General features: G+C 35.6%; 1 protein-coding gene across 1 annotated transcript in view; it reads left to right on the forward strand.

Moving 5' to 3' along the window:
- Nucleotides 1-25,943, forward strand: part of LOC111034386 (zinc finger protein ZIC 4-like) — a 40,091-nt gene extending 14,148 nt beyond the window's left edge. The window contains exons 2-4 of the mRNA XM_022315586.1: nucleotides 23,442-23,611; nucleotides 23,733-23,941; nucleotides 24,982-25,943. Coding sequence (XP_022171278.1) covers nucleotides 23,442-23,611; nucleotides 23,733-23,941; nucleotides 24,982-25,141 — 539 coding nt within the window. The 3' untranslated portion in view covers nucleotides 25,142-25,943. The remainder of the gene's footprint in view (nucleotides 1-23,441; nucleotides 23,612-23,732; nucleotides 23,942-24,981) is intronic.
- The last annotated feature ends 300 nt before the right edge of the window (nucleotides 25,944-26,243 follow it).

Genomic DNA, 26,243 nt, shown 5'->3' on the forward strand with positions numbered 1-26,243 from the left:
ACGATCTTTCCACGTGAAAAACGACAATTACAGTGCAATATATTATCTACAGTAGATAAAATAAAATTAGTAAGGAAGTCCAGGTTGACACTAGTAAGCCCATTACGCTATACCGTTGTGATGTAATATTTTAATATTTTATTAATGACAGCGCATTAAAATAAAACCACCGCGTTGTAGGTTTATTTGTCTTTTTTTCAAAAGCACTCGAAATTACGGAAAAGCACAATAAATAAAATGAAAAGAGCAAAAGGGGGAGGAACATAAAAAACTAAAACGAAAACACTCGAGTCTCACCGAGCAGAACTTCGCACCCACTCCGACGTTGGCGACGGGTACAATAAATAATATTATATTATTATAAAGTTGTAAACGGATCTAAATTCTACAGCATACCGAAAGGCGGCGACTGCAAAGGTATATAATGCAACAACCACCCCCTTCGACAACCCCTTCCACCCACACACAAACACTCATACACACACCTCTTTCCGGACCAATTCACCGTCATTAGCCGTGTGACGTACCACCTCGAAGGGAGAAAAATCGAGTCGAGGGGTTTCCTGTAAATATTTACAGAGCTCCTGAGTGTTTCACCCGACACCAATGCGAATACATGTGTGTGTGTGTGTGTGTGTGTGTGTACGTACTCGAGCGTGTTAGTAGTAGTGGTAAATCCGTCTTTTGTCGACGAAAAATACACACTCGCGGCCAGTCAAGAGAGCGTTCAGGGGCACGCACTCGGGTAATACCTATACGGTCACAATGAAGTGCCAAGTGACCGATTCCGCAGTGTATTTCTTTCCATTCCGGTGAATATTTATATTATTCGCGCATTACAGAATATATATACAGCAGCAACAGCACCACTACTACCACTATTATTATTATCATTATATTGTTGTGCGGCTGCGGCTTCTTTGTGGCATTTGGGCGCGGACAGCGTGGATCGGAGCCGGGTGCGTTTAAAAAAATAATAATACATAATACTAACAATATGAAGAAAGGTTCGTCCGTCCGCCGCGCCCCGTACCCGGGTCAACCGCGGTATACCGGGACGGTTATTCGTCTCTGCAGACGTTCAGTCGCCGCTAGAGAAAGAGTTGATGACAATCGGGCCGCCGCGGTGTGTACGTTTCAGACGCGGTTCGTTCATTCGAAACCCTTTCGCGGCCGCTTTCCGAGAATCAAACAATATAATATATGTATATATTATGTGGACATCAAAAATATGTAGTAAATATTATATTATATTATTATTGTTACTATTATAATCATCATCATAATCGTTATTATGCTCTATATATTTATTTGTATGGGTATGCGTACGCGTTCAATGTTGGAAAGACTAAAGCATACTCTTCTCTCGTTTCTTTATATTTTAATATGGTCTTCGACATCTGTATAGAACGCGATTTCACTAATATTGAGCGGACGCTGCAGCGTTTTACGACGAATCGTCGTCGGAAGACAGCGGAGGCGTGAGAGTGTATTGTTCGCGCCGCGGATTTCGACGGCATACGTTTTCGGATTTCGTGTGAACGTTCGCAGGAAGAGATTTCCATCTTTCGACTGTGTTTCAAAATTGAATCGTACCTGTTTATCGTGATTTAGTACAACATTAAATATATTATTACAAGCACGCGATAATTGATTTTTAAACCGCTTCATCCAGCAGCTCCGCCCGTAGGCGTTTCTCGTTTAGAGGTCTGCAGCAGCAGTGTGTTGTAGGTAATAGGTATAAAATAATATAATTTGTGCGCGCGCGCCGAAACGACTATATACACACTATAACGCACCACCGGTCCACCCTTAGGGGCCAATAAGGTATACAGTCGCGGCTTAGAACAAACGATACATCACCGGGCAATTAGGCTAATTTGTGAGAAAACAACGAAACGTGAATAAGAAGGCGTACGCGTATAATAATATATAAGTATATACTCACTATTGTCTATTATAGGTATAATATATATATGTGTGTGCACAGAGGGGTTATGCGATGGCTGTAAAACGGCCTGAGGGTATTTTTATATAGCACCCTTCACTTGTTTATTACGTGCTCCCGATAAGGCTTCTTCATTTTTTAATTTTTTTTTCACTTCTCTGTTTTTCCGTGCGCTGACGAATGCACCCGAGGCGATGGGCGTTTGTTTTAAACCGTGTTAGATATCAAACTAATAAATTCGTAAACGTGTTAATAAGATTTTTTTCTTTCATACTACTTTTCCTATACACAACGGATATGTTGTTGAGTTGTTCTATATAATATATACATATTATTTATTAATTGTAGTATTTTTTTTTTATTTTATATCCATAGTATTATTCATGAGTGTTGTAAGTATTGTTATTACCGATACATAACACTGTGGGTATATGGTGCACGGCGTGCATTATGTTCCTGTTATTAGTATACTTATACATGAGAAAATGAGTTTACAAAATATGCCATTATAAGGTGTATAATATATATGCATACCCATTCCCGGGTATTGTTAATATTTTAATATAATTTGTTTGTAAATCGATATGATATTATTAATATATAGCTGCACAATGTACATATAAAAATTAGTAATTAATACGCGATATAGTATGAGCAATACACGCGTTTATAAAAAATTCCGCATTGTTTTCCACAACGACAGTAAACTATTCTCAAAACGGGTCGAATCGAAATATTTTAGAGTTTACTCATCGAAAATGACTTGTTCTTATTTTTCCATTTGTAATTCGAAACATAGAGAGTACATGTTATGTTAGCTGCCGTTCTTGAAGGTGGCACGAGCCACAGATAAACAAACATTCGTGTGTCTCGTCTCGGACCCGTTGACTGTTTTTGGACGTGTCGCAGCAGATGTTTGTTGTTTGGCTTATGCGCGTACCGGATAGTTCGCGGGTGGTTCATTGCGGTCCCCTTGTTATCGATCAACTCGTGGATACAGGGGCAGAACACTATATTATATTTAAATCGTAATTCGAAAACACGGTCTACACGGTTATTATTGGCTCGTTTATAGGATTTTCGAGGGAAACGAAATCGATCAATCTCTAAACAATCTGTTCCGATGTCTTCATACATGTTATTGTGTTTACACAACACACAAACGTTACATTATAACTTAATATAATATAATATATTAATCGACTAGGGTTACAAGGGTTGCCGATTTCAAGTACAAAATGTACATATAATGGTTAATGTTGGAAATTTATATTTATAACATCATAAAATCGTTTTTATGGCCATAGTTAAGTTATTCTTGGTAATTTTCACGATATTATCTGATTTCATTTCTAAACAAAAAGGGGTTCCTCTAGTAGGCATTATTTGTGTATTAAAACTAAATTATTTAATTTTCTAAATAAATATACAATTATTATACTACCAAGGGGGGAAAAATATTTTATTACCCATGTATAGTGTAAAACACTTTTATTTGAAACAGATGCGTTTTGATTATAAATTTATAACAAACATTTAGGTAGGTAAATCTAATTCCATAGAAAAACTATATAAAACGACAAATAAAAAAGCAGACATTGTTCTTATTTTATGCGCCCTCAAATATTTAATCATCAATTTAAATAATATTATAAGTTTTATTACGCGGAGAACGATTATATTTATTTTCTAAACATTATAGATGATATTTTTCTTCTGTTTTTTTTTTTAAATATACATTTGAAATCCTGTTTGTCAACGTATAATCAAATTAAAAATAGGTATTTTTAATCACAGTATAAATGTTTACCTATGTACCAATATGTTATATAGTAGATAATTGTTATTGCCAGATTATGCTTATTAGACAGATGGGTGTATGATCGTTGCGTTACATAATATGTTTTATTCAATTTTTTTCACTTAATAAATGTTTGTATAAATTATTTATTCTGTAGACCTTGCCAATAATGCTAAACGCTGCATAGATAAATAAACTTCAGGTGGTTCTAAATTATTATAGATACACTTATTAGTCAGGTATTTCGTGTGTAAATATAAAAAAAGTACCTACTTATTTAAATTTACTTACAATTTGACAGACAGATAAGATCTGATAACTAACTGTCTTGATTACCGTCCGATAATAAAACGTTCTACGCGTTATTAAATAAACAACGACCCGGAGGTGTAGTCGTAAATCTTCCGTCCCGACTCCCTGTACTACATACTAATATATTTAACTCGTATAGTTACAACTTAAATGGCCGCGTTATTGGACGCCCCACAATGAACAACGTTCGCTATGATTTTTGCGATTTTCCTATTGTATTTCGTACAAATAATAAGTACGACGAGCACAGCTAAGAAAAAGAACCTCCAAATACGTGGGTGAACACTGAACAGATTTTTGCGCACGTGTGCCCGACCTAAGCAATATATAATATTATAACTATATAAGTTACGTAATAATATTGTACGTCGCGGCGAATTAATGCGCGGTCGGTACACTCGTGAAGACTTCTCTGCTTCCACCGCAAAATTAGCGTATGATTCGGATCTCAGCACACGGAAATATTATGACTAGTGGGGAGGCTTGCTCGATTCCACCCTCGTGCGGTGGAAAAAAAAAATAATAAATAGCAACAGAAGAAAACGTTTCTGTTGTGAACGACGGAAGTCGGCGGCGCAGAGTACAATAACGCGCATACATTTATATACATATACACGCGTATAAACTGCAGTGCACTGCTGCAGGGTAACACAATGCCTGCAGGTAAATAAATCAAACCGGAGGAGTAATTCACGAAAATAAAAATACTCGGCAGAGTTTTTTTTCGCCCGAAATCTTTCTTATTTTTTTTCTCATTCTTTACACGTTTTTTTTTTTCAAGCCCCTCTATCAATACACACACACGCATAGTATATATATGCAGTAAACCTATACACTCGCGCGCGCACAATGTAGATTATACAGCTTATGTTACACGCGGCTATTGAAACATCTAAATATATATATACATTACCTACGCCCAACGTTTTACCCGCAAAAACGCCCCGAGAGACCGGAGCGGCAGCGACTATGGGGACGCGAGTTCGTATATTATTATTATATTGTTCGTCCGGCGTAACTTCGGTGACGGTATTTCTAGTCTTATTATTTACGAATGTTATTACTATGCGGCAGCGGTCGTATTTCCAAAAACGAAAAAAAAAATATATATGGATACGGGCAACTACTATATTATATAAAATTGTAGGTATAATACTACCGTGTTATTATTGTACACTGTAACTGTGTTTGAAAACACTTGACGGGGACACCGCCGAGACGTCTCGTCACATCCTTTCCCGCGGATCGGGTCGCGAATTCCTGCTGCAGGATTTCATTGAAAAACCCTCCATTCAGTCCACATTCTTTTTTCGAGCAAAATATTGTCGTGTACTGTGTACAAAACAAACGCGAAATTCGAGTTGACGCGGCTCAATAGCCTTTTATTTTTTTTGTTAAACGGCTTCGCTCCGCTAGGTGATGCGCGGTATAATGCAACACAATGCCATTATCGTAACGAGAGATTGGACGTTAATGACTTCGCGGGTTATGTCATGCACCTCGATTTCCAAGCCGAGAGACCTTTTTTCCGTGCTTTCTAGTGGTCCAAATTATTCGTTAAAACTAAAGAACGTATTTACTATTTCTTTTTCATTTTTTTTTTTCCAAAATTTGAAATCTTATTACGGAAACGGCCGTATCGTATAGTGTGCTCATGGTATATACATGCAGTCGTATAGGCGACGGTGTACAAGACAAGGTAGGGGAGAGGGGAGAGGGGTACACGTGTGAGATATATATGTGAGAAATGACCGCGAACGCAATAAATAATATAATATTATGTGTATACCGCGTGCGTGTTTCGTGTATATTATATGGGCAGATACACGGGCTGCTGCAGCAGTTCACCACTATATCGGGCCCGGCACTGTTCACGACGATGATTTATACGCGGACACCGCTCGCGCATATAATAATAATACTTACATAATAAATATATATATATATATAATGTGCGTATATAATATAAGAACGAGCGATAGAATTTTGATGCGGGTGGGGTGTGGGGGGATGGCTATACGTAATTAATTATCGGAGGAAAAAAATAAAAACGAAAATAAAACTGTATATGTACACGGCCGATCATGACTTTACGGTATGCGCGCACACACACACACACATACACGCGAGCGCAGACGACTCGGCGGACTTGTATATAAAATATAAACGTTACTAGTTTTTATTGCCCTTTGTTTTCGTAGACATATTATAATATTATAATATCGGTATTGAGTTCGTTACAATATTTTCGACTGTCTATACTTATATTATACTGTAATACCACGGAACACGTCACCTCGATGCTGATTTCCTCCTACGTCTCGAACGACGTCTCGTTTTAATCACAGGGTCGTTGGCACTATTATTGGGACCGATTATACTATAGGAAATACTTAATTGTAATCGCAGGATAAGAATATTATCTTGTCGATGGGTCGTGAGGTTCATAATGTACATTATTGAATAAATATTGTTATCATTATAAATAAAACTGAAAATGTGGACCGTCTGCGGGATACCGGGATATTTCGGTAGGTATAATAATAGTATAAATCATAAACACTGGATAATATACTACAACGCATGCCTACGCTTACCGCAACCAACAAGAGGAACGTGTGAAACTATTTTCATTCACCGCAGTCCGAGAAATGTCAACTTGGCGTATACGAGCTGACCTGTGAACCAGTTGTCAGACGTTAATAATTTTAATACACACTTTCGATAAAGGACTTTCGGGTACATAATATTATACTCATTTTCAATTTCGTTCAATTTCTCGCCCACTGTCGAACCTTACGAATTAATAACGCACCTAAAATGCATCTAATCTAATTTTATAATATTGTACTTTTTGAAAACTAGAGCAAGACATTTTATACTACGTTACGTAATAACATTATCTCAGTCTAGGGTCATAAAGATAACAGTGCCGATAATAAACATAACTGTTGTTTGCGCGATAAAATGTCACCAACTGAGCGATGGAACGTCGTCACTTCAGTAGCGGCCAGCGGGGCTGGTTTCCAGTCATGAAATTCCTCAACGAACCGCCTCGGCGACGTGGTGTCCATAAAACATTATAATATAATAACAATATTGTTATTATTAATAATAGTAGTATTCGTTTGGAAAATAATATCATTTTCTTCTCTCTCCCGTCACCGTCGTCGTTGTCCGGAGTGTACGTAGTGGATATTAATTATGCGTGTGTCAACCGGCAGCGCATTAACATATTTCACGGTGTAACAGGAGCCAAAACGAGATCTCGAAAATGATATACCAACTGCTACATTGGCTTGGTACGTATAATATAATATATAAATATTGTTATATATATATATATGTATATGTGCACGACGAAGAGTTTTCCATATTATATAATTTTACACGGCGCTGCACTTGTTGTTACGGTTCAATGGTGACAACGTAATGGCCGGACATTATTGTCGTTGCGTGTCGCGTTTTATTCCGTTTTTATTGCTATTATTATTATTATTATTATTATTATCATCATCTTCTCGAAACGTTTTTTCCCCGTCCTCGGTCGGCCATATTTATTAAAGTCGTCCACTGCCAGTAATTCACCTCCGACAGTATAGGAATATCGTGTACAAGCGGTGGCTGAGACCGTAATATGTTATGTTGCATGGGTATGAGTGCAGAGCGCGAGGAGGTTGGGAAAAAAGCTCGTATCTATATAATAATATTGTATAAAAATAATAACTACAATACAACTACTCAGTACTACACATAAATACATAATATAAATAATACGATATTTCATTTTTTTTTTTTTAGAGATACGTGTTTCGATTGCCCGGAATATTTCATTAGGAAAAAAGCAATAATATTAAATAAACGCTGAGCGATGAAAAAAATTATTTATAATTTCTATATAAGAAAAAAATATATCGTAGCCGGCGCATATTCGTCGGAGACCGGTTTGGTTTGAAATAAATTAAACGGCAATGATTTTTTCCCTCGTCTCTTCAAAGTAAAACTGTGTCAGAAAAACATTACCAAATTAATAGAAATAGTTCTGTGCGTATACCGTATTAATGCGCCCGTCACCCAGTTTTTGATCAAACGAATGACAGCGTATCACATTTGTTTCGATTAAAAAGCATTAATTTAAATACCTATATTTAAACAGCTCTCGTATATTCGAAACCCTACCTATATTATGATGTATTTTGTATATTAAAATCGTTACTCAGTCACACAAATTATTATGTTATTATATTATTATTACTATGGTGTACTGGACAACGAATACAAAAAAATACGTTTTACACGAGCATGCCCTGCAGAGTCATAAACGTATGTATAAATAATAAATATAATGTTGTGCAATATAATATATCAGCTTTACATTCTATCCATCGATCACGCTTCATCACTGTCGTCTTATACTTATATAATTTTTAATGTAATAAATATTATCATAATGATTACGCTATAGTACTACCTAACTAGATTTACTGACACTTATATATATTTAGTATAATGTATATAACTATACAAGTAATTACTTTGATATCTAATATATAAATAAATGAATTATTCGATGAATTATTTTCATGTGAAAAAGAGCGTGTCTTAGAGTAAGGATAGATACACCTATATTTTTTTAAATGTCCATAATCGTTACGCATGTGTAATATCGTGTTTTTTCTCCCAATAGTTCGAATTCGGAACTTACAAATCTTAAATATACATATACATCATAGACCTAATATAAACTAGGTGGTTTATAAGTCCATGATATTATGCATAGTGGAACGACATAATACGGTTACAATAAATGTATTGATTTCATGAGTGAGACGAGACTAGTGCGAGACGCGAGTAAACTATTCAATATATTTTTTGTGTAATATTATTCGTTTATATTGGATAGTAAATTCGTTCAAGACACGTCATAGTTGTTTCGATTATTTCATTCCGAAACTCCCATACCCGGCCGGAGTCTAGTGATTGCCCTGCTTCGCGTGACCGAATTGTTCACCGCTTGAGTCTAAGCGACTAAATAGTATTGGTCTGGTAGATGAAATAAAAATCAATTTTTAAACAAATATTAATTGTCAACTAATTATTTATTTAATTTCTGAAGTATAATATCTATTAGTAGACGATATTTAAAGAATATTTTAATTATTTATAATTTTTTATAATTTATTTTATTTTATAAACGGGGTATAGAGGTGAAATTGTTCTTATCCGCCCTCGCTCTGTATCCGCCTTCTCAATATATATCACGTTATTACTTATTATATATAGTTATTGCTTATAAAGTTATAACCAATATATAGTATATAGGTATAAGGGTGTAAATAGACTCAAAAAAATCGATTCTCCTCACATTAATGGCGTTGGAGTTTCTGAAAACAAACACGCTGCAACATAATTCCGACCGTTTAAATAATAACAATAATTAATATGAATAGATTTTTATTTTTATTTACTTCTGATTTATTAGTTTATTATAATTAAGTTTAAATAATATCCCCCTAAATTAAAATTCTAATACCTTTAATACCATGTATAAATATTAACGGCGCCATTATAATATGAAGTGTAACTATAGCGGACTAAAGCTATTACATTTTCTCTGATTTATTTAATTGCAAATATTATGGTATTTTAAGAGTTAATTATGCGGCACAATTATATGAAACGGTGTTGAACACGGTGGGTTAAAAGTTTCCGGAGTAACTGCATGGCCGTGCCGAAAACAATAGTTGTACAGCGGGAAGGCACGGGGGTTGCTTTTTAAGTTAATTAGCATTCCAAAAAGGAAGTACCATGACTGAACAGAAAAATAACATTCGGCCGAAAAGGCTGAAACATAAATAATAATATTATATTATATACTCCGTTGTTGTGTATAATTATGAACAATTAGGCGTGTCCGTATTCTACATTGGTAGGGTAGTTGGTGGTTGGCGATTGGAAGGGGAGCAGAAGTGACGAACAATGACTAGACCGCAGGAATATTTTGCACCTTATAATGTACAACAAAAACTCTGGACAATATAATATAAATATACCTATAGGGACTACGTGTCCGGAACACAAACCAAAGGAATGGCGGAAATAAAGGTTCTGAAAATCTAAGTATATATATATATATATAGCTGACCTGGTTTTGACGTTTTATATTAATATAATATTTAAGATGACTTAACTCATTTACGGGTTCTATAAACATTAATACCTAATAGAACGTATACAAAATATTTTATAGTTCTATCTTTTTTTATACTTCATTGTTAAATCACGTTAAGTGCATCATAATTCTTAAATTTTCTAGAAAGTATGTTTTTATTTTACTAACGAAAAAATTTCACACTGAAAAGAAGTAAAATAATATTTCGATTTTATACAGTTACTACGAACGTCATTGACGTTAAAAACGTATTAAAATATTAAATATTATATATTAATGGTAGTATGATTTTATCGCAAAACGAACATACTATGGAATGCAAAAATAATATTACTGACGGTTATTAATAATGTGAAGTCGTTTGGCTTTCACTCACTCGTTATGGTAGACTTGGGTATACATTACGCAGGAGCCGCCGATTGATAATACTTAATAAATAATAACGTTCATTATTATTGCGCAGTAAACGAGGTTTTGATATTATAATGAACTTATCGCGTGCATTGTAAGAGTATATATAAGTTAGAGGTCCAAGTCTTCTCTCAATTTGCGGGATTTAGAGAGAAAACGGGATAGATATTCTACGAGGTATACAGCTAATAGTGTATGCAGGATTCCCCGTCATCAGACTCGGGGGAGGAGGCTTAACCATAATATTAGTGCTCATAGCTAAACTAATAAAAACCGCCAAACATAACGGTTCGAAAATTATTCCAAACGCTAACTTTAATATTTGTTTTATCTGAAATCTTGTATAAATATGCAGAAAAAAATAACAATTTAATAATCAACATACAATAATTCCAAATAGAATAAAAATACTTTTATACTTATACATACTATTTACATTATATTTTGCTAAATATTTTAAAATTATTTATTTCGACAAATTGCAGAGATTTTAAAGTAGTCATCTACGTCATAATAAGCACAGAGATAATTGATTGTATGATTATCGTAGAAAATTAATGTTCTTTTATAAACCAAAAAAAAACTGGAAACAAGATTATCTATTTTACAATTTATTTTACGACTATAAAAGCGATTAACAATTATTAATCTCCTCCAAGTATTTATTATGATGGTAAATAAGATTCGATGTGGGAAGTAGAAATGTTCTGAGAGGAGAGGGGATTAGGACCCTAGAACCCTACAGTTTACCATGTAATATAATAGCGGATATGCGAATCTACAACGAGACTTTTCAATTTTTTTTTACGATTATGATATTTACACTGTGGGGCAGCAAGCGTGGTAATTTATGGGCGTTTCAAAATTTTCAATACACTTGCTGAGTATATATATGTGTATAATATTAATATAATATTATTATACTGAAACTGTTGTGTATATACAATATAGGTATATCTATAAATACTGGCCGTGTTGTAGCAGAAGTATATTAGTATAGTAGTAGTATATATGGTAGTATATAGTTGTATATATAGTAGTATAGCAGTAGTAGGTACATACTATATATAGTATATTATAGTATATAGTAGCTCTGCCGGTAGACATTGACAATTTTATCGTGCCCACTCCGCCGCCGGAGGATTCGCACAATGGGCCAGTCGTAAATAACCCCTCGTCTGTGTTGTGTGTATGCATGTGTGTGTGATGGGTGTGTGTATGTGTGTGTATATGTGAGTGCGTGTATGTATATGTGTGTGTGCCCGCGCTCGTTTTCACCTGAAGCGCATTTTTCCCGGTTTGCGCGTCTTCCTCGCACACAGGTTTTTTTATTTATTTTACGAGACTAGAATGCACACATACACGCACACGTCGTGTTGGCGAATATCGTCGTTAACGACATCCGTCGTGAACGCCTACGCGTGTCTATATGGGTAGGTACCTGTACAGTGAACATAATATTATTATATAGTGTATAGGTATAGTATTTATTTACACGAGCTCGCGCGCAATAATATCCATTCAGTTTCTGGAAATGTTAAACAATATAATATGATATTATATTATGCATTTGTATTTTTTTTTACCGAATATCGTTGTTATTATTATTATTATTATTATTATTGTTTCGTTTTTTTTTCTTTTCCGCACAACCTTTGTGACGTCATCGCCACGCGAACGTTATTCCGAAGAAAAAAAAGTATTTTCGCGGGACGCACGTCATCTGTTCTTGTCACATGTAATAATAACAATATTCGCATCCGACGCACGGCGGAGCCGTTGTCGTTGTGTACCGCGAACGAGCGGGGTCCTTTCAAAGGGCGTACGCATACAATATATATATGTGTGTGTATATGTATAATATTATACGCACACATAATTAAAAACCAAACTCTAATCGTGCTGGATAAACACACACACACACATAATACATGTGTATATATATATGAGTGTGTGTAGTCTCTGGTGGGTGGCTGACGAAAGGGTGGACGGAAGTTTTTCCGCCGAGATGATTGCCGTCCGTCCGTCCGTCCGTCGAATAAAATTATTATTCATACATTATTATCAAACCCGGCGAATGACGCTAGGACCCGCGATGAACATCTTTATTAAGCGGACGCTACACGAAACCATATTTTGTTGTCTCCTTCCTACAAGTGCATAACATAGCAAATTTACGCTCAACAGACCACGATTAATCCCTTTATCTTGAAAATTGGAGTGAATCGTTCTATGATGAAACTCGATGGTGATAACATCAACTATGTTTGAGTGTGGGTTTTTTACGATAATTCGATTTTTAAGCGAGTATAAACATTTTTAATTGACGCTATATTATATACGCAAAACTTGCTAAAAAATTTAACTATTTTAAAATAACGCCCACTCAAACACATATAATGTTCTTACCACCAAGTCATATAATTGGACGATTTACTCTAATTTTTTAAGCAATCGGAGCTAAACGTGATCTGCTGAGCATAGAATTTGCGAAGACGAAAACAACAAATGTAAGTGTACGTCTTCTTAATATTATTGGATTCTTCGTCGGTAACGTTGCAACGATATACCTAATTACTACGTAGGGTACTTATCTATGTATACTTGCTATATTATAATTTATATTATTTCGTTTTAGCCGAGTGTGTGTCTTGGGCCCCGACCGATGTAGTTCTTTGGTCTTTTAATTGTTTATATACAACAGAAAATCCTATGACATTGGTACAAGCACGCGTGCGGTGTATAACGCATTGTTATTATTTGTGTTATGAATTAATAGAGGAATTATAGTAGCAGTTACATAACATGCGATTTTACGCGCGAACCACCGGCACCCGATATCGCGACGTCGACCGAATGATATAATATGTATTATGTAAATTGCAATAAAATTAATAATCACTAAAGCTCGTAATTAACCCAAAAACCGCGATTCCGCAACCGGCGAAGATGATATGATTCGAACGAGAGGGAAACCGTCGGCGCACCGCCCGCGGAAAATACAGGCGTGCGAAACGTAGGTACGTTTAATTCGCGTATCGGATTACCGACACAGATTGCACGGAACGTGTCCCCCAAGACATATTATTCGATACGTTTAATAATAATAATCTAATATACACGTTATTATAGAACATCGTAAAATTTGAATTATATACGGCGACTACAACACTCGTTTAAACAAGTTTTGCGGAGCGACTAATATTATTTATTTCGGATAAACGACGTGGTTATGATAAAAAAATGAATCAAACCTGTCGTGGTCGAATGTAAGGTGCTATAATATAGGTGCTACTAATACCGTCATTTTTCCCACGGATCTTTTGATTTCGGTTGTAAAGTGTGTACACACACAAGTTCCACAGTGTTAATTTTCTCTCTCTCTTTATGTTATAAATGTATATAATATATTATTATACTTGTTTGCGTAATATCGCAGGTCTAGTCCTCCCTAGAACATATGATTATTATATACGCGTGTTCATATACCTATGTATACTGCAGTTTACTATGCATAAATATATTTATATAAATCTGAAATTTAGTAGTAATATTCGATAATCTTAAACAAGTAATGGGTAACTGTAGTTGTTATAAAAATAATAATATTGCTCATTGGTTTCTATTATAATTTCCATATATGCAATAGTATATTGTTATATATTCTACTTCATCTCAGCTTCACATTCGATCCCACATGTATGATCCACAGGGACGGTGGAGCCCCTCTCTGTCATCTCGTTAGTCGCGCCGTTAGTCAGCAACCGATGTTACTCTTCATTTTCAACGACCATTGCCGTGTGTATGGGAGGGGCTGCACGACGGCGACCGTCTTATGTCGGTCATCGAGTGGGTAAGCTTAGATAGAATATCTATTCTATTGAAAAGCAGCGGTTCCCTAACTTTTTATTTGTGCGGACTACCAATTTTGTAAAAAAAGCACACCGATACACCTCCGTGTATAAATTTCAACTTCATCACAAGTTAAACAGTTTAATGTGATTTTTGGCATAACTTATGTCCTCCTGGTTCATGACCCAGTATTACGCTGCTCGCGGCACACCAGCGGGTTGTGAGGCCCATGGGTTAGAGCCTCACTGCAATAGAGTATATTATAGTAAAGTTTATAATTATTATTTAGTATACAATATCAATAATTTTGGTCCATTCCACTTATGTATAAAATGTTATATTATACGAGTAAATGAAACGGTATAATGGTCAAATTTTACTGGCTATATAAAACTTACAACCGTCGGCAGTTTCACCTCGGAACAAAAAATCCGACCCAGTGTGGATTCATATTTAGTCTTACGGTCCTTTCGCTATGTAATTTACACACAGTAATCTGCACTTCCCTTGCACATTTATCATCAACGATTATTATAAACACGAGTTATTTATTACGAGAAAAAAAAACGAAATAGGTATAATAGTAAGAAACCAAAACAGTCATTGTTCTGTCAATCAGATATGGAATAGCTATTTTTTTTTCTTGTCGACGTTTATATCCGACCACACTATTGACTCGATCCGATCTTACCCGCCATCGCCGCTTCTCTTGTATCATAATTTGACAAAAACGCAAACGACATATCATCCGTATTGTACAAGTTTTTACGCATTACGGGTACGTATACATAATGGTATTATACCGCTACTATACAATATAATATAATATTGTTATTATATACTCGAAGATCGTCAACTGGTATTCGAGTAATAGTAACAATACGGAGAAACGCAATTTCGCCTTTTGCCGTTGTCAAGAGGTGATTGACGATCTCGGTGGTCAAAAGGTACTGAAAACGATCACGGGGATAATTGACCGGATTTTTCGATCAGATTCGCTGTCAGTATGACAAGGGTGTAATGAATCCTGCAGGAATGTTAGCTAGATTTCACTGCAATATATATAGCATTATTGTGTTTGTGTGTATGATGATCATTTATATTTTCGGTGTAAAAATATAATATTATATACGAGGGGAAACACGGTACAATCAGATTATGATTATTGATACCGAGGATCCATTATTGAGTGCCGAGATGTTTATCGATCCGCAATATTTGTCGTTTTTCTGCCCGAACGTCTTTATGTTATATATTATATTTGTGTGTGGCTGTGTGTATAGAAGAAAAAAAAAACGTTTATTATTTTCATTTTCATATTCGCTCAATGTAGCTCACACATAATACGTGTGTACGAGTCAATCACACACGCACACGCCCGTTTGTGTGTAATATGTGTACGACGATGAAAAGGTATATTAAAAAACGGCCGGTGAGTATAGCGTCATGGACGTTCGTTAAAGTCTCTTCCAGCGCGCACGTTCGTCGCCGAATGAATTTCGAAGCACACGCGCTTTACAGCTCTCGATATCGCTCCCATACGTGTAACATATTGTTATTAAAAATAATCCGACAGACAGACAGACGGGACGTCAACCGTTTAATTAACATGACATATTATCATCGGCTTAAATCGATATCCCTATCGTGTTATGACAGTAATAACAACATCATCAATCAATGTTGTCCGGATGGTCTGTCCGATTAACTTTTGGGAGGTTTAAATATCAAATATGTATAATATATTACATTATTGTATTATGTATACGTACATGTATATCAACTAATGCCACAGTCGATGTAATGAGTGATCAAATTTGCATAACTAATATGATAAAATGTTAAACGTCGATTGCCCAAGTGGTATATATATATATGTATATTGAATATACCTATATAATTTTAGGATATAAATATTACCTTTATTGTTTCCAATGCGTATTATATGCTTGATCGTTTTGGTTTTTCGATACTAAGGGGATTTTCGTATAACGATACTGAGAGATAGGAAAAAAAATATTAATGACATATCAAGATTTGGGGGGGATTATATACCGACAAAAGGTGTGTATAATGGATGAACGCAAAGTGATTCAGGGTATTTTTCAACGATAAGTCGATAAATCGATTTAGGATTTTTTTTAAAACAGATGGGTTACAAAAAAAAAAAATACGCAAAGTTTATATAGCACGTATACCCGTACGATGATATACCTACTTGCATTGTTCTAATTGGTTCAATGTAAACCAATATTTTTTTTATCTAGTCACTTTCGTAGTGTACCGTACAACTGCAGGTGCGCGATATCATATTATACCGCGTCCGCGTGTGCTAATGTAATTATAAAGGTAATAAAACATGATTCGTATACAACAGTTCTTACGACTTACTATAGACATCCGTAAAAACGGCATTATCCCCTCATCGGCCCTAAGTGAAACGAATTATTTGTCCAATCTATTTCCTATGCAAATGTTTGGACACCGCATTAAATATATATAATATTCGAATCACTTTTGCAGCATTGTTTGCTGAAGCCCCTACCGTTTAGGGGATTTTCGAGTGTGCATTCTAAGTTTTTATCACGCCCCGTATGATAAATTGTCATCGGTTCTTATGTATGTGTGTGTATGTGTATGTGTGTGTGGACGATATCCATTTTTCCACGAAGAGAGCAGCTGCAGAATTGGCCGCCACAATGCAAGACAAATGGTCCCTAAAACATATTCCCCTAAGCCAACGCGCAGATATACTGAGAATATAATAATGTGTATAATATTGTGATATTTTTTTATTTAAATATTTTCAATTATCTACAACTATCAAAACTTTTCAACCAATTGGAGTCGAATTGGTCGATCTTTATAGTGTTTGATTCACAGACACTGAGACACGTTTAAACAATTGGGCGTGTAGGTACCTATTTACCAAGAAAAATCTATCGGTACATAAAAACTTGAAAAAATGTTGTATGCGAAAATTATAAGACAGGTTTTTAAGTAAGTTTTAAAAGAGGCAGTGTCCACTACCCGTACTCAAAAACATTGTCATAGGCTACTTGTTAATGAATTTCGTCTCATTCAATATTAATGAAAACGAATTTACTATAGTTATAGACTATAGTATATAAAAAAACAGCATTAAAATCGCGTGTGCATTGGATATTATTTAGCCGAGTGGTTGAATAATACGATATTCGCATATTACGTTTCTGAATAATTACGATGGTGTATAATAATAAAATGTGCTGGCCGAACGCGCGAAACAATAAAATAATGTCCCGAGTAGAACAAAACCATATAATAAATCCTTACGAAAATACATGTAAACCGGTAACGTTCCTCAAGGCTGTTATGATTTCTTTTATATTGTACAACCCTTTTGTGAAGCTGACAAATTCTGTGTTTATAACCCTTATTATTATTATTATTATTACTTCTCTTTATATTACGTTCTTGCGCCTGTCATGTTCTATCTCCCGCCCCTCGCATTTCGAATCACAAAAATATACCAACGCGTATAATGTATAATATGATAATGATATCCTGAGATAAGTGCTGCTGCTGCCGCCAGAATGATTGAAAAATAAAAGATGCATATGAAAAAATGTATAAATAAATAATAATAATAATAATAATAATAATAAACCGAGGACGGTTCTCAGGAGTTACCCACTCATTATATTCATACGAGTAAAAAACAACCAGACGTTGTTTAATTCATATATATATATATAATATATAATAAGCCGTTTTATATTGTAAATTCATTACGGCGGTTGTACAATCTTTTAATTGTCCGCGTATAATTAAAACTGCAAGTGGACTCGTAATTTGATTTGTAGTGTCGTTTGTCGCCGGACCACCGGAATCGAGATGGCCATAAATTATTATGTATGTACACGCATAATATTATATGCGTTATGTCATATACGTATATATAGTACTCGGTGTGCACAAGTCGACTTACTGTACGTATAATATCACTGTGATACACGCGGACGTTTTATATATTAGCAGTAGTGGTTGACGGGAGGGAAAAAAAAAGTGATCCGGTGTTTGTAATATATTTTATTTCATTTGTTCTCTTCATTCACATTGCACGCGCGTATACTTCATACCACGAACCGTCGCGTCGTACAGCCTCGCGTTGGCATATATTATATTATCATACTTTACGGTTATATTTTTATCATCGCGTGTTTAGGTGACCATTACCTGCATAATAATATGACCACGTCCACACGATGGTCATAATAATAATATGATGATATCCAACGTTCGTCGCGTGCTCATTATTGGAATACATCGCATTATAATACTGCTATAATACGAGACGTTATACGATTGATTATAATATTAATAATTATTATGAGGTATAATTATTGTAATGTTGCGACGACGATAATATTATTATAATACAATGCGATGTTGGAAAATTATTTTATTTCGTTGTTCATTAACACACACGTGCTGTTGTATGAAGTTGCCGCCGAAGTCGAGCGAGCGGGATGGCCCGCGGGTGTACGTCGAGACGCTCAAACAATAGATACAATTCGGCGTAATAATAATATTTAAGGCAGAACATTGTTTAAACAGAACCGAGTCATCAATCAGTAATTATTGTTATTATTGTTTTTTGTTTGTTATTGTTATGATTATTATTATTATTATTATCATTATCGATACCCTCATACGGTAGACGATGATATTATATGCTCGTGCAGACGAAATGATTTGCGTTTATTTGTATGCGTCCGAAACAATAGAGGTGTTGCGCACACGCTTTCCGATTGGCTGACAGCCTGGTCGCATTTTGTACTTAGGTACTTATATGTTTTATATTATTATGTTTGCAGTTGTAGTACCTATAGGGCGTTGCATTGAGAACCGAGTGCCAGCACGAGGTGGATTTACACACTACCCTTCTATGTAGGTCAAGATAGTTTACGTTCGAATTCTTCGTTTTTATTTTCATCGATACCAGGCATTATTATTATTGTGTACCAAGATGGGTTAGAGGATGTATACTAATAATAATTTATGATGATGTGGGGGTATAATGGCAACTGTAACGGTAGGAGTTATTCAATATTATTGTATTTAATGGCCGACATGTTACATGATATAATATTATTTTCTCAATCCAAGTGCGCATGGACAAGTCTGTTGCGTGTGGTCTAAATGTCCATGTTTTCTAAAATGAAAAAGGACTCAACTGGTGGTGTTACGTGCGCGCTAGCATTTTAGAAAAAGTTTATTCTAGGAAACCGAAAATTGAAGAAGAAAAGAAAGCGAAAAAAAATGTGTCCCGTGTGCAATATTTATGATCGGGCGCACATACACGCGTGTTGGGTCACAATGGACGTCCCGTTGCGAAGGTGCTGGCCCCCGTTACAATTTAACACCGGGTGGGTATTTCTTTTCTGTCGATTCGTTCAGCACCTTAAAGTCCTTTCGGGACCTATATATATATACGCACACAAACGGTATAGGTATTCAATAGAGATTTTATTAAGTAGCGATCTTTTGTAATGGTCCTCTTCGCCGGAGTCATTGGTCATCGACGCTTCCGTCCGGCAGATGTGACCCCATTGTCCAGCTGCTCGTGGTGGACCCACGCACGCACGCACGCGAGTTCGTTGCTAGCACCCACGATAAATATTATATATTCCTGACAGATATGGATTGACTTTTGCCGATGATCGTATTTTATTCGTTTTCGATATTATTTGAAGACGTATTTATAAGTTGCAGGCGGCTATGACGCGGTGACTGGTGGTGGTGGTGGTGGAATCTGGAAATTCAATAAAAATAATAATAATGTTATAACCGCCGCAGTGAGTCGAGTTTCATCGGGATCGTTCGTCGCTAATTCCGACGTGATAAAACAATAGGACTATTTGTGAGGTCGGTGACCGTCGTCGGCGTACACTCCGAATTCATATTTCAGAACACAAATCTAAGATATCTACGTCATCTCTGAACTCTATTGTTCCCTTTCGATGTCATACCCTCGAATTTACTAGTGCACCGGACAAGTAAGTTCTCGAGACGTCACCGGGCTTACAAGTTAATGCGTTCTAAGTGAAATAAATCGCGTCCGATGCATGTTAGATACGACACGGACGATACGTGTAAAAGATGACAATAGAGAATTTAACAAAATAAAAAAAAACACGGTAATAAAATAAATGAATAAACGTTTTAGATCTACGATATCACATAAGTTTCGATTTGTATACACATAATATATATATCACTCCTTCGGGTACATAAAATATTTAATAAAAATATATACTCGTGACGAACAATCGACATCGATTGGTATTGCGTAATACTTCACCTCGCTATGTATAATATTATTCGTTTGACCTTTACACAACTTGTTACACACAATATTCTTTCATAAACACTAACAGGGAAAAAACCTATATCTGAGAATCATCTGCACTTGTGGGAGTGAGATATTTGTTCATTGGCTATTATAATAATAGACTATTATGATGACAACGCAGTATAAGGCGTCAATTACACTGCACGCGCTACCCTTTCGTGCAGTTGCAGGAATTTGTTATTGTTTTCGTTTTTGTCCTCAACATGAGACGTGTTTCCTTATTCCTACGCTAGACCGTTTTCCGATTTGTAAAAAAAAAAAATACATTTCAAACCATTTGCGATCGAAATCTCCACGCGCGGTAGACAACATATTATCCGCAGCTGTATACCTGCAACCGTGAGTGGGCACAATATTCCGGAGACGCGTATATGGTATATATATATATATCATCTACGACGAAATATAATACTTCCACGATGTTTTCATTATATATACGCATCTCAAACCCATAAGTCATAAACCCGTTTAGTCGTACTTTTTTTAAATAACTCATTAAAAATTAAGAGTCCTTGGAAATGCCACCCAATTTATGAAAGAAGAATAGCACGAGGACCGGGAGGACGAAGAAAACGACGATTCTTTTTATTACACTTATCTTTTGACGATGTATGCTTATTATATATGGGTGCGCGCGCGCGCGTGTGTGTGTGTGTGTGTGTGTGTGTGTGTACACGCATACATACACGTATAAATATTTTTATTGCATTCCAGTCCATTGTATGCCATAACATATGTAAATCGTTAAAACACTCATCTCCAGCTCGTTTGTATAAGAGGTACCTATATTTACGCAGGCGTTCCGGAGTCGTTAAAAACGAAAACATCGCAGTTACGTGTCGCTAATCGTTTATTACCGATAAGAAACTGACCCGCGACTTAGGCGCCGGGGGAATATTATTCGCTTCTACTGACCACGTCGTATATTGATATTGAGTTCGATAGTAATATAATATTTTATTAGCCGACGTGCGTAGGCGGTTAAATTGTGTAAAAACGAAACACGTCGTCTCCCACTATATAATAATATAATAAAATCTGGTCGCATTATTTTTGTTTTATCGTTTGATATATTGTTATGATGTCGTGGCCGAAAATATTGCACATTTTTTTTCGTACATTTTTAATAGTCTGTTAAACGACCGTCGCGTACATATACTACACTTGATCATCGCACGAGTCCCACCCCCAAAACGTAGGTATTCCTGTATAATATAGTAAACGTATTTAACGACTGCGTACAATACAACGGCAGCGACATGTATAATGGGGCCTTTCGTATTATTTTATTATTGTACAAGAACAAAACACTGAACACGTCATCGCGACCGGTAGTCCGGTTCCCATATGGAGGTGTGAATCCGTCTAGAACGTTACCATGTCGATTGCCATAATCAGATTGTCGATAACAAGCTTTCAACTCCTTTTCAACTGTCTGACCTTAGTGCGAGCCGGTAGGACGGCGGGAGGGAAAATGAAAAATATTTGCAATGAATAACAATATCATCGGTCTACGAGTTATCGTAAAAGAGGTCATAGGCATACCGTGTGACCGACCGCACAGACTCCAATCGTGTCTGAATCGTGTAATTGCACGTTAATAAAAACTTCGGAATAAATTATGTTCGTCAAAATAGATATTGTGACGGTAATAGGTGGGATGTGAAACATTATGGTTCGCCTCCTGTAGTCAATATACTATTTAAAACGCGTAATAATAAACGTGTTGTTATTTTTTTTGTATACATTTCGAACAAGAAAAATGTAGGTACTATGCACCAAATACATTTTCAATGGAAAATTCTATCTCTAAATAACTACCATACCATCGCAATGGATGCAAACTCAATTTACACGCTAAAAGATAATACGATATCATGACCAAGGACATATTCGTCAATCTTAGTGTCAATGTTACACAAAATTTGGTCTCACAATAAAAACAGAACAATATTTCTTTCTTTTTTTTTTTTGGAGAAATCGACGATTCGACACGGGTTACGTATAAAGGCCTTTTGTATATTCCCATACCATTTAGAAGAGGATTTATGAGCTATCCGAGTAACACAAGTGAACCTCAACTCCAGAAGTAACGATATTGACCACACCACGCACAACAAAAAAAAAGGGTCTCGGACCTAAAATCTTCAAGGTTTTTAAACGACCTTTTTTTCCTTCTCTATATGGACGATATATGTAGGTATTGAATAAGTAATTTACTGGGTGTCTTTGTTCAGAAAAATTCCATCACTCGGCTTATTCCTCTATCGAAACGAAAACGATAAAAATAAATAATGTACATTACCCGATTTTTGCTGTAAATTATTGTATGAGGACACATTGTGTGCATTTGACAGTTTCCTAACCTCCCGCAGGAACACTATGGAATCATCACTTGTATTATGTTGTGATTTTGTTGTTCACGGGCCACGTGATGCACAAATATACTGATCGTTGCAATAATAACGACGGCAATAATAATAATAATAATAACAATAATAATAAAAATAATATTAATATTAACATAACATTTTTTGTGTTTTTATAGGCGAGAAGCCGTTCAAATGCGAGTACGAAGGATGCGACCGTAGGTTCGCCAACAGTTCGGACAGGAAAAAGCACTCGCACGTACACACGTCGGACAAGCCGTACAACTGTAGGATATCTGGCTGCGACAAGTCGTACACTCATCCTAGTTCCCTCAGGAAGCACATGAAGGTATGCATTCGGTTTACATAAATTATAATATCTCCCCAGAGACCAATCAGCCGAATAATTACAAATCATTGCGACATTATCGGTGCCCACGAATTAACATTTCATTCATTTATTTTCATAGGTGCACGGCAACGGCAAGATGGACAGCGACGGCAACTACGACTCGGAAGACTCCAACTGCTCGTCAGGTGGTTCGATCAGGGTGACCGACAGTTGCACCACTGCGACGCCCAGCATCGTGTCGCCAGTGGATCACCATCACGGATCGCAGACACCGTCCGTCCTACACCCAACGGCGCTGCCACTGCCCACACCGCCAACGTCCGATTGGTAAGCTCGTCTAAAATAAGAACTTTTTTGTGCCGCACATATTATTATTATAATAGTAGATTTATACGATTATAATTCGACAAATCGCGTGGAGATTTTTTTTTCGGATGTCGTGTGAGGACTTGTATATGACATCCCAGCATATAAATGTCCCGTGTAAGTCTTTTTTAATAATTCCATCCAATGTTGAACATTTTTTGAAATTATTTCTATTGACCATCATCATCTCATATACCTACTCGTAGTGCTCAATGTATGTACCTATTAGGTGTATCAAAACGAGTAGGGATTTGAAAAAAAAAATATTACACAATATTAACTGAACCAATAAATAGTCCATAGATATGATTTTGTTGATAAGTAACCATAACAACGAAAACCTTACGAAAATTCGGTCAGAAACAAAAAACGTGTGTCTACCCCAAAAACATAATATTTATGTCAAAAAAATTAACAATAGAAAGCCTAAGCTACGTTTAAAGTATTTCATCACTTTTCAACCAATGAAATTTATTATGCTATTTGTAGTAATATAATAAATACATATTGTATATTGTTCATATATTTCCGAATAGATACACAACAAAATATAACAGCGAGAAATGAAACATATAGTTCGAATTTGTGTACATTCAAACGTGTACAATATCGTACAAGGTACAACAACAATATACGTATTAATCGACCATAAAAATATACTATATTTTGCGAAAGTCGTCGGTCTGAAAATAATTCGTGGCACGAGGAATGAGAAGATGTATATTATGTTTTAATGTATCTCGTTCGTTATTTCAACCATCTACATATTGTCATAACAACGATAATTATTTATATTTCATTATTCAATATCTTTTCCGCGTTTTCGTATATAATATAATATTGAAATCTGTTTTAATATTAATAATAAACACGTCTTCAAAATTAAGAAGCCAGCATAGTTATGGAAAACTTAACGTCGACATGAAATCGCTATTTTTTATGTGCATAATAATAAATATCAAATCGATTGTCTAACATAGTGGTTTTCTGACCCTCTACAGGTACATGAACACCGGACCCGGGGCGCCGTCCATCCAACCGTCGTCCGTCGACCACGGTCACCACTATCTGACCGACCTAAATCACCATCACCATCACCATCACCCGCACCACCACACATCACTGATGGCCCATCACCATCATGGCACCGCGGCTTATTGAAACAAATCCCCCGCTTCGTATTACGACACCGACGCTGCCACCGCTGCCGCTTCCGCTTCCGCTTCCGAGTGGAGGTAGCACACCGCCACCGTCGCCGTCACTGATGACAATTGTGACGATGACAACTACGGTTGGTGATCGGCAGTGGCGACGAGTACATTCTCGCCTCGACGAAACGACGCACCTATAACAGATATAATGTAAAAAATATAATATAATTTTACACAATTTTAGTAATTATTATTGTTATATTATATTATTCGCGGATAAAAGAGCGTTTCGATTTGTATTTATCTGATCATCGTAAAAATTTGATATTGCTATTCAATCATTGTGCAGCGCGTTTGGATGTATTATCGTTTATTATGAAATAATATTGTAATATAATATATTCTATTGTTTTAGTTTTAACATCAGCTCTCTATCGTTTTTCATTACGATATGAAGTGGGGGCCACCTGTGATTTATATTATTATTAGTATTTAATTTTTTTTTTTTTTTAGTGTAATTATTATCAACGGGTTATTATAATATTTTTTTTTTAATTTAAAGGTTCTAGTGTATAATCGACGACGTTAACGATACTACTGATGTTTTTTTTTTTTTAACATTTCATTTTGGTATCGTATACAACTGAACCACTCTGTTACTGTGCCTTTAAATTAAATACTTAAAAATTATGATTTTTTTAAATACCAACATTATGACATGTGTATATGTTATCGCATATTTAATGTACTTGTAATATTATATTGTAAACATCCAATCAAAAAAGAAAAGAGAAAACTTCCATTCATTTACAGGTACACTGTATTTGTACAATCTTGTATTACTAAAGAATTTAACTCTGAAAGAGTATGTTGGGCCGACATACACATTCGGTTTAACGTAGTAAATTGTATTATAGTAGTGTATCGGAGGCCTGTATTGTAAAAAAAAGAATATTTATATATACGTATATATTATACAAATAAACATTTTAAGTGATATGAAAATAAATTTTATTTGTGTTTTAAAAATTCATCGTTCATTGTTTAATAATCGTTTGTGCTGCAGTGCATGTGTACAATGTTATGGTGCACATCAGCTGCAGTTCTACCTC

Source organism: Myzus persicae, unplaced genomic scaffold (genome assembly GCF_001856785.1).
Source record: "Myzus persicae strain clone G006 unplaced genomic scaffold, MPER_G0061.0, whole genome shotgun sequence".
In the NCBI taxonomy this organism is placed as follows: Eukaryota; Metazoa; Arthropoda; class Insecta; order Hemiptera; family Aphididae; genus Myzus; species Myzus persicae.